General features: G+C 51.4%; 1 protein-coding gene and 1 non-coding gene across 3 annotated transcripts; one reads left to right on the forward strand and one right to left on the reverse strand.

Moving 5' to 3' along the window:
- Positions 1-34: 34 nt before the first annotated feature.
- TMEM259 (transmembrane protein 259) lies at positions 35-13,454 on the reverse strand. Of its 2 annotated transcripts, none has more exons than XM_075776317.1 (11): positions 12,691-13,454; positions 10,227-10,493; positions 9,784-9,898; positions 7,480-7,590; positions 6,030-6,152; positions 5,572-5,672; positions 4,599-4,656; positions 4,218-4,301; positions 3,558-3,690; positions 3,339-3,438; positions 35-2,639 (listed from the first exon to the last, which is right to left on the reverse strand). In XM_075776317.1, the coding sequence occupies exons 1-11, from the start codon at positions 12,922-12,924 to the stop codon at positions 1,794-1,796; spliced, it is 2,172 nt and encodes a 723-aa protein (XP_075632432.1). In that variant the 5' UTR covers positions 12,925-13,454; the 3' UTR covers positions 35-1,793. The 2 variants fall into 2 exon arrangements, with proteins under 2 accessions (XP_075632432.1, XP_075632431.1); XM_075776316.1 differs by having other exon boundaries at positions 9,730-9,898; positions 12,691-13,436.
- Positions 13,455-13,741: 287 nt separating this feature from the next.
- On the forward strand, positions 13,742-13,848 carry LOC142598260 (U6 spliceosomal RNA). The gene has a single exon (XR_012832552.1). It is a non-coding gene; the product is annotated as a U6 spliceosomal RNA (small nuclear RNA).
- Positions 13,849-13,887: the final 39 nt, after the last annotated feature.

Consider the following 13,887-nt stretch of genomic DNA (forward strand, 5'->3'; position numbering starts at 1 on the left):
TTTGTTTTCCTCCCTTCCCTCCCACCCACCCACCCCCTCCTCTTCGAAGCCTACGGTTATCCCTCGCTCCCTTCTGGCACACTCACGCCGGAGGAAGGGAGCCAGCAGCCGACAAGGCCCCTTCCCGGGAGGCTGCTGCAGGATCTGGCATGCTGGTCATGAGCAGGCTGCCCCGTTCCCCAGAGCAACACCTGGGGCTCCTCAAGACAAAAGAAGAAAAAAAAAAAAAGGGGGGGGGGGGTGTACCTGCTGGGAAATGCAGAGAAAGTGGAGTGGGGGGCTCAGAGCCCCTGCAGTGCTAATATGGAAACCCTTTCCCGGTGGGAGACACCACAATGCAGACGAGCCCTCCAAGGGTGATGGAGCCCACAGATGCAGCTCAGTGGGGGCTGAGCTCGGGGATGCTTCGCAGGGACCCAGCTCCCCCGGAGAGCAGTGACCCATGTGACACCTCCCTTCCCACCAAGCTCCTCAGCCCTACAGCCCTGACCCTCCTGCGTTCCCTTGCTGTACCTACAGGCGTAATCCCCCCGCTCCTTCCAGCCACATCCCCACATGGGTCCAGCCCTGGGGGGGCAACCGGTCCCCATCCCAGCCCCCCCAGCTCAGCCCCATGGTACCGGGTTAGCCAACGGCACAGCCGGTGTCACCTCCGCTGCCAGGGAAACGGGGGAAGTTAGCTGAAATGTCTTGGCTTTAGTGTTTTGGTTCTTTGCTAAACCACGTCATGCAAAGTTCAGCCAGCGAAAAGCCGATCTTTCCTCTGGGATGGGGCTGATCTTAAATGCAAACGTGTCCCATTTAAGGGACAAGGCACTAAAAAGCAAACTACATCACCCACAGTGGCAGGTGCCAAAAGCAGAGTTGTACAGAGACAGAGCTGCCACCCTCCTCACCCCAGACTTCTCCACGACACTACAGATCAGTTCCCAGCAGATATGACTTGAGACTACTTGCCTGTGCCACTGTACACTGGTCACAAACACCCGAGAGAGGTCAAATCCCCTCGCAGAGGTCACCACCAGCAGAGAGCACATGCTTCCCCAGGGCCGACCAGCACAGGAACTGACCCTGCTGCTTCTGAGCTCAGCCAAACCCATCTCTCCTGGGACGGAAGCTCTAACCTGGCCACTGCAGCTTCTGCCCCCAAACCCACTGATGAAGGGAAGTTCAAGGACAGAAAAAATGGGGCTGAACTGCAGCTTCTGCTTTGGTTATTGCCCGGGTTTGCCCTGGCATGAGCAGATCTAGTGTTTGGGGAAGGTCTTAAGCTCCTCTTCCCTTAAGGAGAAGAATTTTACCAGGTTTCTCCTCTGCCTTCTGTGGCTCTCCCAAGGATGTCTGAAAACACCCTCCCTGTTCAACAGCTGCTATTCTAACCAGAAAGTTGCCACACACACACACACGTGGTCTGTCCCAAATCAGCTCACACTTGTCAGCAACAGCACCTGGACTGCAGAGGGGACCGCAGGGGGCAAAGCTGGGGCAGGCGGGGGCAAGGAAAAGCTGCAGCCAGAGCTGACCGCATGGCTCGAGCAACCCCTGAGCCTCACAGCCCACGGGAATGAACGTCTCCTCCTCCCTCCCGGCAGTCCCACGCACATCAGCCTCTCTTGTATGCAAGCCCACCCGCGCTTTTCCCAGGGGAGTTCACCGCAGCCCCTTTTCTCTGTCCCAGCTGCTCTGCCTCTGCTAAGAGGAATTCATGGGTTAAGGATGACGGTGAAGTGAGAAATAGTAACAAACAAAATCCAAGTGCCTTTCTGGCAGTCCAGAATTACAGTAATAGGGACTCAAGACAGGCTCCTCAAGTCTGGCTCCCAGCAAGGTTTGGAGCTAGGCGTACTATCCGCTGGTGCTGGGCAAGGGCCGTGCTCCCCCCGGTCCCCAAGAGCACAACCCAAACGTCTGTCCGGATCAGCGTCCTCCACAAAGGCTGGAGGGGTACCTGCCGCGCTGCTGTTCGCAAGGCAGTTCTTGCCACCAGGTTTTGCTTGGCTGTCCGAGCCCTCGACAGACTCAGTCTGCTCAGGAAGGGAAGGGCTGGGGACGGAGGCCCCCTCCTCCTGCAGTGGGACGAGGGGTGCAGCCGGTGCCGCCTCTGCGGCAGGGGAAACATCTGCTGCAGCCACCACAGATGTCGAAGTGACTTCAATGGTGATGGAGCCCACGGCCGTCTCTGGGTGGTCACTGCTGACCCTGATGCGGGCAACCAAACCAGAGGCAGTGGCAGCATCCTGAGGGTTCCCGTTGGCCATGGCTTCGTGCACATTTGGCTCCAGGAGGGTAGTGCTCAGGTCAGAGAGAAACGAGGCTTCTGTAACGATGGCGGCTGTCTCAGCTACCCAGTTCAGATCACTCCCGACAGAAGCTGCCGTGGCAGCAGCGATGACGCTGGAGGCCTCACTGGGAGTCAGGGCAGCCGGGCTGCTGCTCTCCCCAGAGGCTCCGGCGGGCAGTTGGGGTCGGCGGCTCCCCACGTCAATCGGGGCAGCCGTAGTGTTGTTGTTGAGGTTGTCTTGGAGCGTCGTCTGAGTCCCCTGGCCTACCTGCTGGTTCTGCAACAGCATCTCCTGGATCCTGATCTGCTGGAGGATGGCTGGCAGCTCATAGTGATGGAAGAAGTAGATCATCGAATGCTGGAGAAGGCAAAGGGAAAGGAGTCACTCCTTGGGCCTGGGCTGTGAGCCCAAGCATACCTTAGAAAACTACGCTTTCCTCTCGCTGTAAAGAATTCGGCTGCTCTGATAGCCAAGAGGTTATCTGAAATTTAGAAAGATTTATCCCTTCTACTGTGATTCCTGCAAGCTGCTGTCAGAGCTTTTATAGCTTCTCTCTGAAGACGGGCAATGGAGTACAAGCCCTCTTCCCTTTGAAGGGCTGAGAACAAAAATGGTAAAGGCATTTCTCTGGCCTGAAAGAAATCCTCAGGGGGATTTTTGGGAGAAGGACAGGACAGAAATCCTTCCCTAACACCTTCCAAAATGCACTTGAGATCAGACTGTTGTCAGACACATGGCTGGATCTGAGCCAGCGACCAAAAGGTCCTTCTGTTCGATAGCCTCCTTCTGCTGTTCCATTTCCAAACCAGGAATTATTTCAATCTCTTACATAAAGATTGCTACTCAGACTCAGCTTGACAAGAAATTTGATAAAGCCCAAAGTGCAGTTGATTTCCTTCACTCTTTTAACAGCACAGCCCGTGTGAGCTACCAGCGATGTAACAGTGCGAATCGCAGGCGGCCAGACCCCGAGTGCCCAGGGCTGAATTCAGAGGGTGGCTCCTGAATCCATGTGGCTGTCGCACCAACCCGCAAGCAGAAGTGGCAGCGACTCACCTGGATGAAGAGCCATGAGGTGACGAGCGCCAGGCTGCTGTACTGCCCGTTGAACCGATAGTGGTAAGCATAGAAGGCAAAGTGGTACAGATAGAAAAACCTGGACAGAAAGGCAATAAACATCAGGATACGTCAGCAGACAGGACCATGGTGAGTTTCTTTCTACTCTTAACTCTGTTCTCTCACGTGCGGTGAGCGCTGGTCCCAGCCAGCTCTTACCTGAGCCAATGCCTCTTGCTCGTGTTGGTGTGGCAACAGATAGCGTCGTATTGGTCGGCCAGCCACACAATAAGGATGATGTAAAACGCAGTCGTGGTGTCATTGAAGAACTCTGACATAATGGCCTCCATACCTACAGGACAGAGGGTGTCTGACATCGGCACACTGCAAGGCACGATACCAGACTGGCAAAGGGGCGTGTGGTGGAACCCTCGGTCCCACGCAGAGCCGGGGCTGTGTGACTGCACAGCAGAGACCGCAGCAGGGTAAGAGGCAGAGGTGTTTCACTGCTGACTGCGGTCACTGCGCAGCCAGAGGATCAGCTGGCTCCAGACAGCGCATATTTCAGGGTTGGGGTTTTTATTGTTGTTTTTTAAATTCAAATTGTGCTAATGCAATGTCATCACAGGAACTGTGAATCTGAAATGAACTACAGTGACAGGCAAAGCTTCAGTTTATGTGATTTCCAAATGAACTCTTTCCAGGGGACCCAGAAGGACAGTGCAGATCACTGTGCCATCAAATTCCAGAGCCTTCCACCTCGTGATGAGCAGACACGCTAACCACCTGCCGTGGCCAGGTCAGCACAGGGAATTATACTTTCTAACGACCCCAAAGGGACTTGCTGCACATACACAAGCAGTGAGCTGATGTCCTTACCTACTAGAGCCAGAATGACAGTGAGGAGAGGAGCTGCAGGGAATGCAATTGTCATGTTCATTTCCAGCATCTGTAACAGGTCAACTGCAAGAAGGAAAATGTCCTGTAACACGAAGTGGACGTGGGGCCAAGGAACCCTCCACCCCACATCACTCCCCATCCACAGCACTGCAATGTGAAGTCCTCTGTCCCAACTCCACCGTCCCTGAGACTCGTCAAGAGACAGAACAGCTCTCAAACACGGTGACAGGGGTACGGGGGGGGATGTTTTCCCTGGGCAGGACCATTCTAAACGGGGACAGTCAAGTGTATGTGGATGATACACTGTGCCGAAGCAGGCACAATGTCCAGGACACCCTAAATCCCTTAGAAAATCCTTACCAATGAAGACAAAGATCTGATGGTGCGAGTAGCGTAACAGCATTGAAACGGACAGAGTCTGAAACGCAAGAACAGAAGCCAGCGTTAGGCCAGGGAACCACTTTCAGAATCACACTACAGTAGAGGCCTGGACAGGCAAGCCTGGGCTTGCAACGTAGCACAGCGTGCTGCGCATATCCCATGTTCGCTAGTTTGAGCTATGCAGACCGATTTCCCAAAGAGCAATTAGGACTTCACAAACAGCAATTAATCTCTATATTACTGCAGTGAAATAGACAGTAAGTAATTTGTTTGCAAAGAGACTGATTCTGAATATCTGAACAGGGGCCAAACCAAACAGCAGCAGTGCTGGAACCAAGGTTCCTTCCTGTCCCACATCTGTGCTCCTCCCAGCAGCTCCCAATGCCTCCCCAACAAGTCACCCAGCACTCAGTTCCTCCTCTCTCACTGGCCACAGTATTACTGTGCAAGGAGCTGCATCAGAGGATGGTCAGACACAAAGGGAGACAGCCACTCAAGACTATGAACACAGACTCAGTTATCACTTGGGATCTTGTCTAATACTGATATGTAATCACCTTGTCTCACACATAATCACAGGAGTCTCGGTTCTATCTTGATCACTCCTGGCAAGTTCATTATGCCTGTTCTTAAAAGTCTCAGAGGACAAACTTCTGCACCCTGTGCCTTGGTAGCTTGAATGTTTTAACATTAGAGACTCTCTAACATGAATCTCCCTTTTGATAACAAAAGCATTACTTCCTTCTACTTCAGCTCCTCTGTTTCACTGTTAGAACTTTAAGAACCCACATTAAAAAAAAACCCACCCCAAACCAAAACAGAGTAGAACCTTGTACTCCATCAGGTCAGCTTTAAAAGCTGATGAGAGCTCAGGCCTGTGCTGTTACATCAAACATATGCTGACCAGCACCGGGCTCAGAGTCCAGGCAATGCCCAGCTCCTGTCGACTTACAAATATGACCATGATGACAAAGGCTGCCAGATACGACGTCCTAGCCATCCACATGCTGACAAAGCGATAGTGCTCCCCAGACACCACATTGCGAAGGAAACCTGGAGAAAAAACAAACACAAACACAAGCTCAGTGTGATTAACCCACACCTAAGAACAAACTTCCAGTGCCTTCTAAAGGAACAGGGTTTAAAGCAAGCAAATCTATGGCAACACCTCCTCACAGCAGCACTCTTATTGTTATGCAGTGCAATAAGGTGGTAGGAAGTCACGTCTGCAGACACCTCTCCCCTCCTGCTTGTTTCATTTTGTCCTTGATAATAACATCTCTACATAACACAGGGAACTGCTCCCTGCATTAGAGATTAATCAATAACTGGAAGATGATATTCATGCACCCATAGAAAAAACATCAACTGCTCTGCACAGGCGCTGAAAGCAATTCCTCCAAGCCTTACCTTTGTTTTCTTCATTTTCAGCTAAAGCTTTGACACTTGACATCAGGATGTCATCATAACCCAGGAACTCATCCAGCAACAGGCGACTGAACCTGTCCCCAAAGCACTGATCCCTGGTAGGATCTAGAGAGAAGACAAAAAGCCATTCAGGTTGCTCAGACCTTAAGCTACAGAGGCAGCAAGGCAGGCACATGGTCTTCTCATCACTCCAAAGGACACGTTTGCCAGCAGACCCGGGTCTACGCTCGGACCTTTGGCAGTATAACTAAATTGGGCAGGACTGGGAGGGAAAACATCACACCCTGACAAATCTAGCCATGCTGTCAAAAGGCTAATGTCAATCAGGCCTTAAGAATTACATCAGGGCTGTCACACTCTCTGGTGGCACAGACACGAAGGGAATCTGCTTCTAGGCTTGGACTATCCCCCTAGGCTCACCCCAACTAAGGGCCCAGAGAAACAAGTTCTGGTACGACTCAGAGGGCCAGGCCCAGACTTGTTAGCCATCAGCTGGCCTCAGCATGATGCTGCTGGGCCCCACCACCCCCATTCACCCTCTGGCAGCAGAGGACACGCAAACACCTCCCCACAGCTCCAGGCACTAACGAAGGCTGTTCAATTCCATCTCGCAAAGCTGGTACTGCATTCTGCTGTACAAACACTGATCAGCTTGTAAAAATAACCCCAATCTAGGCAAAACAGGAAGCACGAACAGAAATATTTTTTCAGTAAATGACTAGGATACTTAGGAAGGAATTTGTCTAGCTGAATTGGAAAACCCAGGTCAGTAAATAGACATTTAACAGGGAAAGTGCCCATTCCCTACGATGGGATCACTGCTTAATACTCCAACCCAGCTGTACTGCAGTTTGATTAGAAGTAATGAAATCTAGCCTGACTGCTGCACTAACAGCTTGTTACAGATCAATTACGTTCACAGGCACGAGAAGGTTTGAGACCATACTCCTGACTTGGATAGGTTTTAACAGAGCAAATGCCAGAAGAGAAGGTTGTTCCAGGAAAACGGGCTGCTGGTGCTAACAGGGGCACAGAAGTACGTTGAGACAGCGCCAAGCAGATCTGCTCAGCATCACTCCTGACACATGCACAATTGCTCTTGCCACTGGGCTCTAACATTGTGTCGCTGCCACTCCATGCTGAGCCTAGATCTTTGGTACCACGAGGCTCTTCCTTCCTCAATGAGAGAACTGTGCTGGGCATAACGTTAGGGCTCACTGAAACAGGCTGCACCATTTCAGACTACTCCTCTTGGAAAGGTATGACCTACTAAGGCAATGAAGACTCCATAAGGCAGCTCTCCTATGTGGAAAATGAGCGCCATCATCTGTTATAAATAGTTTCCACAAGACTAAAGTGGAAACGACATGCAGGTATCTCTGCAGAGCACCTACCCACCCCTGCACCAGAGCGGGCTGGCTCTCTCACTCACCCAAAGTCACCACCATGACCGGGATGCTGAGGCGCTGGCGAGTGCTCTGGGACAGGCGCAAAAACCCATACTCCAACGAGTACTCCACAATGTACTCTTCCTGCGGCCACACTGCAAGAGAAGGTGGGAGGGGAGACTCAGCAGCAGGGTCCGCAAACAATTTCCAAGAAGAAATAGCACCTCTGATTCTCTCCCTCCTACCACGTTCTTGAAAAGAGAATCAGTTGCAAACACAGGCTCCAGTCTTTCTGCAACCAATTAAAAACAAATCAATACAAATTCTTTGAAATTGCAGCCTGTTGCCTTGACATTAGTCCTTAATGTCAAACTTCTGGGAAAGCTTCAGGGCAGCGGTTCCAAGCTCTGTCAAGCATTGTCCTGAATCTGCCCACATCTTTGCCTGGTGAGCCCTAGGACTGCTTGTTCTTGCTCTGTTCAATTTCTGCTCTATTGTTTAGGAAAACAGCAGGAAAATATACTTTACACCTGCTGAACACCAAGCAAACACTCCATAGGGCAAGAGCACTGCACTTCACAGGAGACAGAGGTCACTGCTGCAATTACACATCTTAAAACTAAAGGCAGGAGCAATTATGGCTTTCCAAAAAAATTGTGGGGCCTGAAGTTTCCTTGATATTTTTTTTTTTCCTTAAAGAAAGGTTCAAAATAGATGCTTTTTGCTACATCATCTCTGAAAGGACAAAACCTCCTGCTAAGTCAGAGCCAAGCAATTTAATCTCTGATCTTTCAAACTGTCACAGCGTATCTTGCAAGAGGTGAGGGGAGGCAGCTGTCAGGCATCTCACAGCAACACAGCAAAAAAGTTAAAAGCATACAATAGCTTAAAAGAAATGTACCTGCCTCTTCTGGCTTACAGCAACACATTGCTGACAGAAATGCCCACTTTACCCCCCCGCCTCCGCTCCCACTTCTTGGGCAGCAAACACAGGCTGGTGTGTTTGTTTCATCTTTTGTTTCCATTATAAAACAGTTTTAAGCTCAAATAGAAATAAAGTGTTCAAATATCAACAAGAGAATTACTTTCTTTGTATCCTAAAACATTTTTCTATGGTAAAATATTTTGTCTAAACACAAGAAACCTGGAAAAAAAATAAAAAGAGGTATTTGGGACCCATTTGAAAAGATTAATTTTTAACTACGTTGGGAAGCAGCGTGATTCTCTCTCCCACCACGCTACTGCATCATTTTCAACCAGGCATTCAGCAAACCAAGGCACAGCCCATCAGCGCACACAGCACTGTACAACGTGACTCTTGGAGAACTTCAGCAGCTATTAATAAAGGTATTGCACCCACCAAAAATATTTACTGCTCTCTAGTCTTACACGACTGAATGATATTAAATTCAGGGCTAATGAGTTCTGGATCAGCACAAACCAATGAAAGACCAAGGGAACAGTGCCACTGCAGTGTCCAGTCTCACAGTCCTCCACAGCTAAAACACCCAGTACTTCTGAAGAGCAAAGAATTCCAGTTTTTCCAGGCATAAAAGCCTAGGTAAAAAAGGCAAATTAAATAAGAATTCAATTGCCATGTTTCTATTTTAACATCAGTATTTTTTAATATATTTCCTCCCCTAAGCGCTAGAAACAGAAGTTTTCCAACACCGGAATCCCATTTTAAATATTACAAAGCCACTAAATCTCCTTCTAGACTTTATGAGGCATTAGCAGCTTAAGTCGTGCTGGAACAAGGGGAGGGATAAAGCAGGATGATATCCTGAACGATGCAGAGCAGCAATGCTGTATCTCGCAATCCACTAAAACTCGCTCGGTGGCTTTCAGGATTAATTAGCTATTCCAAGCACTGGCGTTGACTCAGGGACCCAAAGTACAGCCCAAACCCTGTTAATACAAGGAGGAATGTGCGCTGTCAGTGGGATCCCTGCAGATCTCAAGAGCATGGCAAACTGCTCAAAAGAGGGAGGTTCACGTTGATCTGAGATATCTGGTACTGATCACTGCAGAAACACAATGCCAGACCAAGAGGCTTCAGCAAAGTTCACTGCCCAGATGACCCTTGACTCCCAGCCTCCCTCCAGCCGAAGGAAAGACATTGCTGTGGATCTGTTGTTAGTACTGAAAAGACTAACCACAGGTGAATGCATCGGGGAAGACATTTAAGGTTATGATGCACGTGCCCAGAGAAGCCAGAAGGAATGAGACGTGCAGGGAAAACACGCGGGGCGGGGGAAGGAGAGAGCACACATAGCAGTGTAAGTTGTCTTTACCTGCTCTGGCTAGCATCTCAAACTCGGACACAGTCTCCCTCAGAGGCTGCATACCTTTAGTGGCTGCTTCACTAAACGAGAACTCCTGGCTTTCGTTGCGGGTCAGTGCCTCGGTGCTGCTCACCCGGGATGGCTTGAGGAACACCTTGGGCTCGATATCCAGCTCAAACTGTTGGAAAACCGCAGCAGGGAAAGTCATGTTAACAGTCACCTCAGCTCCCACCTTCTGTGCTCCCTCTGTGTCCCCCACAAAGGCCTCCACCACCAAAAGGAGCACAAGAGAGGCCGCTTTCTCAGGCTTTAATTTCTATCTTAAATCATCAGAGGCTAACATGGAGATTCAGGAAAAGCCAAGGGACACCCTCTGTTTCCAGGTGACTATGGGATCACAGAGGGACTGTGGCATACTTAAGGTGACTGCACTAACGAACCATTTTTCCCCAAACCAACACCCAGGTTCTCATCCCCTCCTGTGTACACAAGGAACACGTATTTACCTTGATAGAGCTATTTTCAAACATATCCACAGTCATTTCCTCTTCTTCCTCCTCCTCCTCCTCAGCTGTGGATTCAACTACCATTCCTGGGAACTTCTCAACGCCGCAGAATTGCAGGAAGATGGGGGCTCGGCTCGAGTTGCGCTGTATCTCCACCCGCAAGATGCCATCGCGCGGCCATTTATCTCGCACATGTTCCAAGCAGTTAATGGGTGAGCGGGAGAAGGCAATGTGAATGTAAGCCAGGATGAAGAGCACAAAGAGAGCCTACACACAGTGAGAAACAAAGCAGAGACCATCAGCCCAAACAACCTTGGCCTGTTTACAGACTCTCCAGTTTTAACCATCTCTTCTTTGCCCATGGATTAATTTGGACAAATGGATTTGCAAGTGGACAAGAGTTTTTATGCTTTCTAATCCCGGCAGTCTCTGCATCAACAATAAAGCGGCCCAGAATCAGGTAATTTCAGCACTACTGTATCAACAGGGAAACAGAGCAGAGACAGTAGCAAGAGCAATCTCCTCCTGTTCACAAGATCAGAGCTGTCACCGATACCTGTGGGTTACACACATCCTGCTGAAAGCACAGGTCACAGGCACAGGCCTCAGCACCATGTACGGTGCTCCAAACCAACACTGTCCCCAAAACAACTGCACCGCAGGTGAACCGACCAAACAGCACCAACGTGTAACAACACTCCAAAGCATATTGAAAGGAACAGAAATGCACCCATGGCTTTCAACCATTCCCTCCTCAGCACAAAGCATTTCCTGTTGAAGCCCGGAGAAGACTGACAACTTCACAAAGGCAGAATAAAGCAAACCTCAACAAAAGACAACCCAAACCCAGGGCAGAGCCCCCAGCTTCATGATAGACTCTGCCATGGCACAGGTCAAGCTAGCCAGCCGGGGCTGGGCCCACAGAGCATCACCACTCCCTTGCCCTGGCTCACTCCAAGGAACACCTATAAAGCCACAGCAAAACAAAGTGGACTAATAAAATTTGTTCCCTATAGTGAAGATAATAAATCTAGCATGATGTTACTCAACGTTGTCCAAAGTTCACAGCTGAAAGCTCTGAGAAACGTCGGTACAGTAAGCAGTACAGCTGCATTTCATACGTTCACTTTCCAACTGCATTAAGATGCTCGTTCCTAATTAAACTAGCTGCCCTTGCTACACATCGTTCTTGACCTATTTGCTATGAATAAACAGACTGGTAAACATCGCATCTGCAGAGGAGCTGCATAGGAAGATGCTAGGGAAGGTAAATCAGAAACACCTCCCTCGTGGCAGGAGGAGCCACGATGAAGCCAGCAGAACCATGAGCAGTTTCAGGACTCTGAAGAGCAGCGTGCAGGACCACAGTCTCTGACTTCACCTCCTACCAGCACGGTGCACACAGAGCCGAGACCAGGCTGGAGTCTGGCTGACTCCTAACCCTGCGGGCGGGAGCAGGCTGTTCTCTGCAGATGCCCTGGGAATACACTTAACTCCTCAGGAGTGGTTTGATCAAAAGCAGAGAGCAGCAAGAACCGCTACCAGCTGGACTGCTCACTCTGCTTGACAGCCTTGCCGGTAGCACCATCCCCATTCCTGTCTCCCTATCTGCTTGAATCCAGATATACAAGGGGGGAAGAAAAAAAAACCAAACACACTAAAACCTCGAACGTTTCTTGGGAGGGGAAAAAAAGGTGTATGTGCAATATGAGACAAGTTGTCCTAAAGGTTTTCTTGCTTTAAACGCCTGAATTTTAGAAAGTCAAAGCAGAAGCGTGCTGTTGTCAACTGGCAAGCCCCTCTCCCCTCCACCCTTACTCTAATTTTCTGTATCATTGCTGGCGAGAAGCATCAGCATGTGCCCTGAAGCCACGGTGCAGAATTTAACCAAGGGGCAGTTCACCCCACGGAGACTGCCAGGCCCCTCTGTGTGTCTCCAGTTCTGCACTCACATCAACGAGAAAGCGGGCGGTTTTCACCCTGGCACATAGAGGTGTGATACTGTGTAGGGACAGCTGAGGGTGCTGCTAAAAAGAAATAGGGTTAAAATGGGGTTGTGCATTAACCGCTTCCTGAAAAGACAAGACTCCAACAAAACACTTACAATCAAATATCTCATGTATGCAACATATCTAAAAAGTGATTGCTTGGAAACAGAAATAGAACTCTCTCATGCCCGCATCTTGGACCTGACCCACACCAGCCTGGCTGCCCATCGGGGTGGCTCTGTGATTCCCTTTTTTCCTGAGCTCTGGTAGAGGGGGACCACCACAGATCATTACGACTACTCATGTCTTTCTCACAGAGGAGAGGTCCACAGGAGTTCAGTGAACAGCCTGGTGTAGGTGGCCCAAACGCAGGCTGTGACCTCCAGCAGACCCAAGCTTTTTTGTGTTTATAGGGAAATTTATGCCGTAGCAGTGCAGAGGGAGTGTCCACTCCTCCCCATAAAGCTGCCCCTCACCTTAAGAAGGACGAAGAACTCGAAGACGCGGCGGAAGGAGGGTGGGAAGAGGCGAGCGTAGGTCACTGCCATCTTGAAGAAAAGCGCGTGGAAGAGGCGATCGCGCACATTAATCAAGGGGTTCTGGTTGAGGTTGGGATTGCGGACGCCCCGGTTGTTCCCCCCGGCAGCCCCGCCTCCCCCGTTGTTGTTGGCCGGGTGGTGGTTGGTGGCGTTCGGCTGGTTCTCGGACATCCTGACGCTGCGGCCGGGAGCCGAAGGGCGCTGGCGGCGCTGACCTGGGCCGGAGGAGCCGTTCCTCCTCCGCAGAGAGAAGTCGGGGCGAGGCGGCCGCTCCGGAGGGGCCCTCGGGCTCGCTGCGGGGCGCCGGGCGGGCCGGGCAGGCGCTGCCCCCGTCCCGCTCTCCTCAGGTGTGGCTTCCCCGGACCCGGCTCGGCCTCCTGCGCGCAGACGCCTCCCGAGCGGAGGACGGGTCAGGCCTGGCGGGGCCCGGGCCAGGCCCCGGCGCTCAACGGGCCGCTGCCTCGGCGGCGCCCGGGAGCGGCGCGGCCCGAGCAGGCCCAGCGGGGACACGGCTCCTGGGCCGGCCCCGGGGCCATGGGGGGGTCCGTCACCGGGGCGGCGCGGCCCTGTCCGGAGCGCAGCGAGCGCCTCGGCTGTCCTGACGCGGTGCGGAGCGGCCCGGTCCCGTCCCCTCAGCGCCCCGCCGCCATCTTCCTCCCCCGGCACCGACAGCAATGCGCCTGCGCGAGCGCTGCTGGGGAACTCTGGGACGGTGGAGGACACGCGCCGGCTCCGCTCCGCCCCGCGATGCAAAGTAGGAGCACTCCCGCCATGCACTACGCGCAGTCGGCCGCTCCTCACGGCAGCTCAGCTGTGAAAAAGCCCGAATTTCTGACAAAAAGGAGGATTTCAGTACGAAAAGAATGATCACAATTTGGGGTAGTCACTCTGTGAGGAAAAACCTAGGAGTCTGACGGAGACACTCGCCATGATGTAAAAATTAGTAACTGAGGGAGGTTCAAATACTGCCGCGGGCACCGTCTACGTCGTGCTCGCTTCGGCAGCACATATACTAAAATTGGAACGATACAGAGAAGATTAGCATGGCCCCTGCGCAAGGATGACACGCAAATTCGTGAAGCGTTCCATATTTTTCTGGGCCGCCCGGCCCAATAATTTTGGGACGATGGCAGC

This window comes from Balearica regulorum, chromosome 26 (genome assembly GCF_011004875.1).
Source record: "Balearica regulorum gibbericeps isolate bBalReg1 chromosome 26, bBalReg1.pri, whole genome shotgun sequence".
Classification (NCBI taxonomy): domain Eukaryota; kingdom Metazoa; phylum Chordata; class Aves; order Gruiformes; family Gruidae; genus Balearica; species Balearica regulorum.

Coding starts and splice junctions, on each gene's coding strand:
- TMEM259 (XM_075776316.1), bottom strand. CDS start 12,924: ATGTCCGAGAACCAGCCGAACGCCACCAACCACCACCCGGCCAACAAC. Junction 5,673..6,029: donor TGAAAATGAAGAAAACAAAG/GTAAGGCTTGGA, acceptor TTTTTTCTCCAG/GTTTCCTTCGCAATGTGGTG. Junction 3,439..3,557: donor AGCAAGAGGCATTGGCTCAG/GTAAGAGCTGGC, acceptor CTTTCTGTCCAG/GTTTTTCTATCTGTACCACT.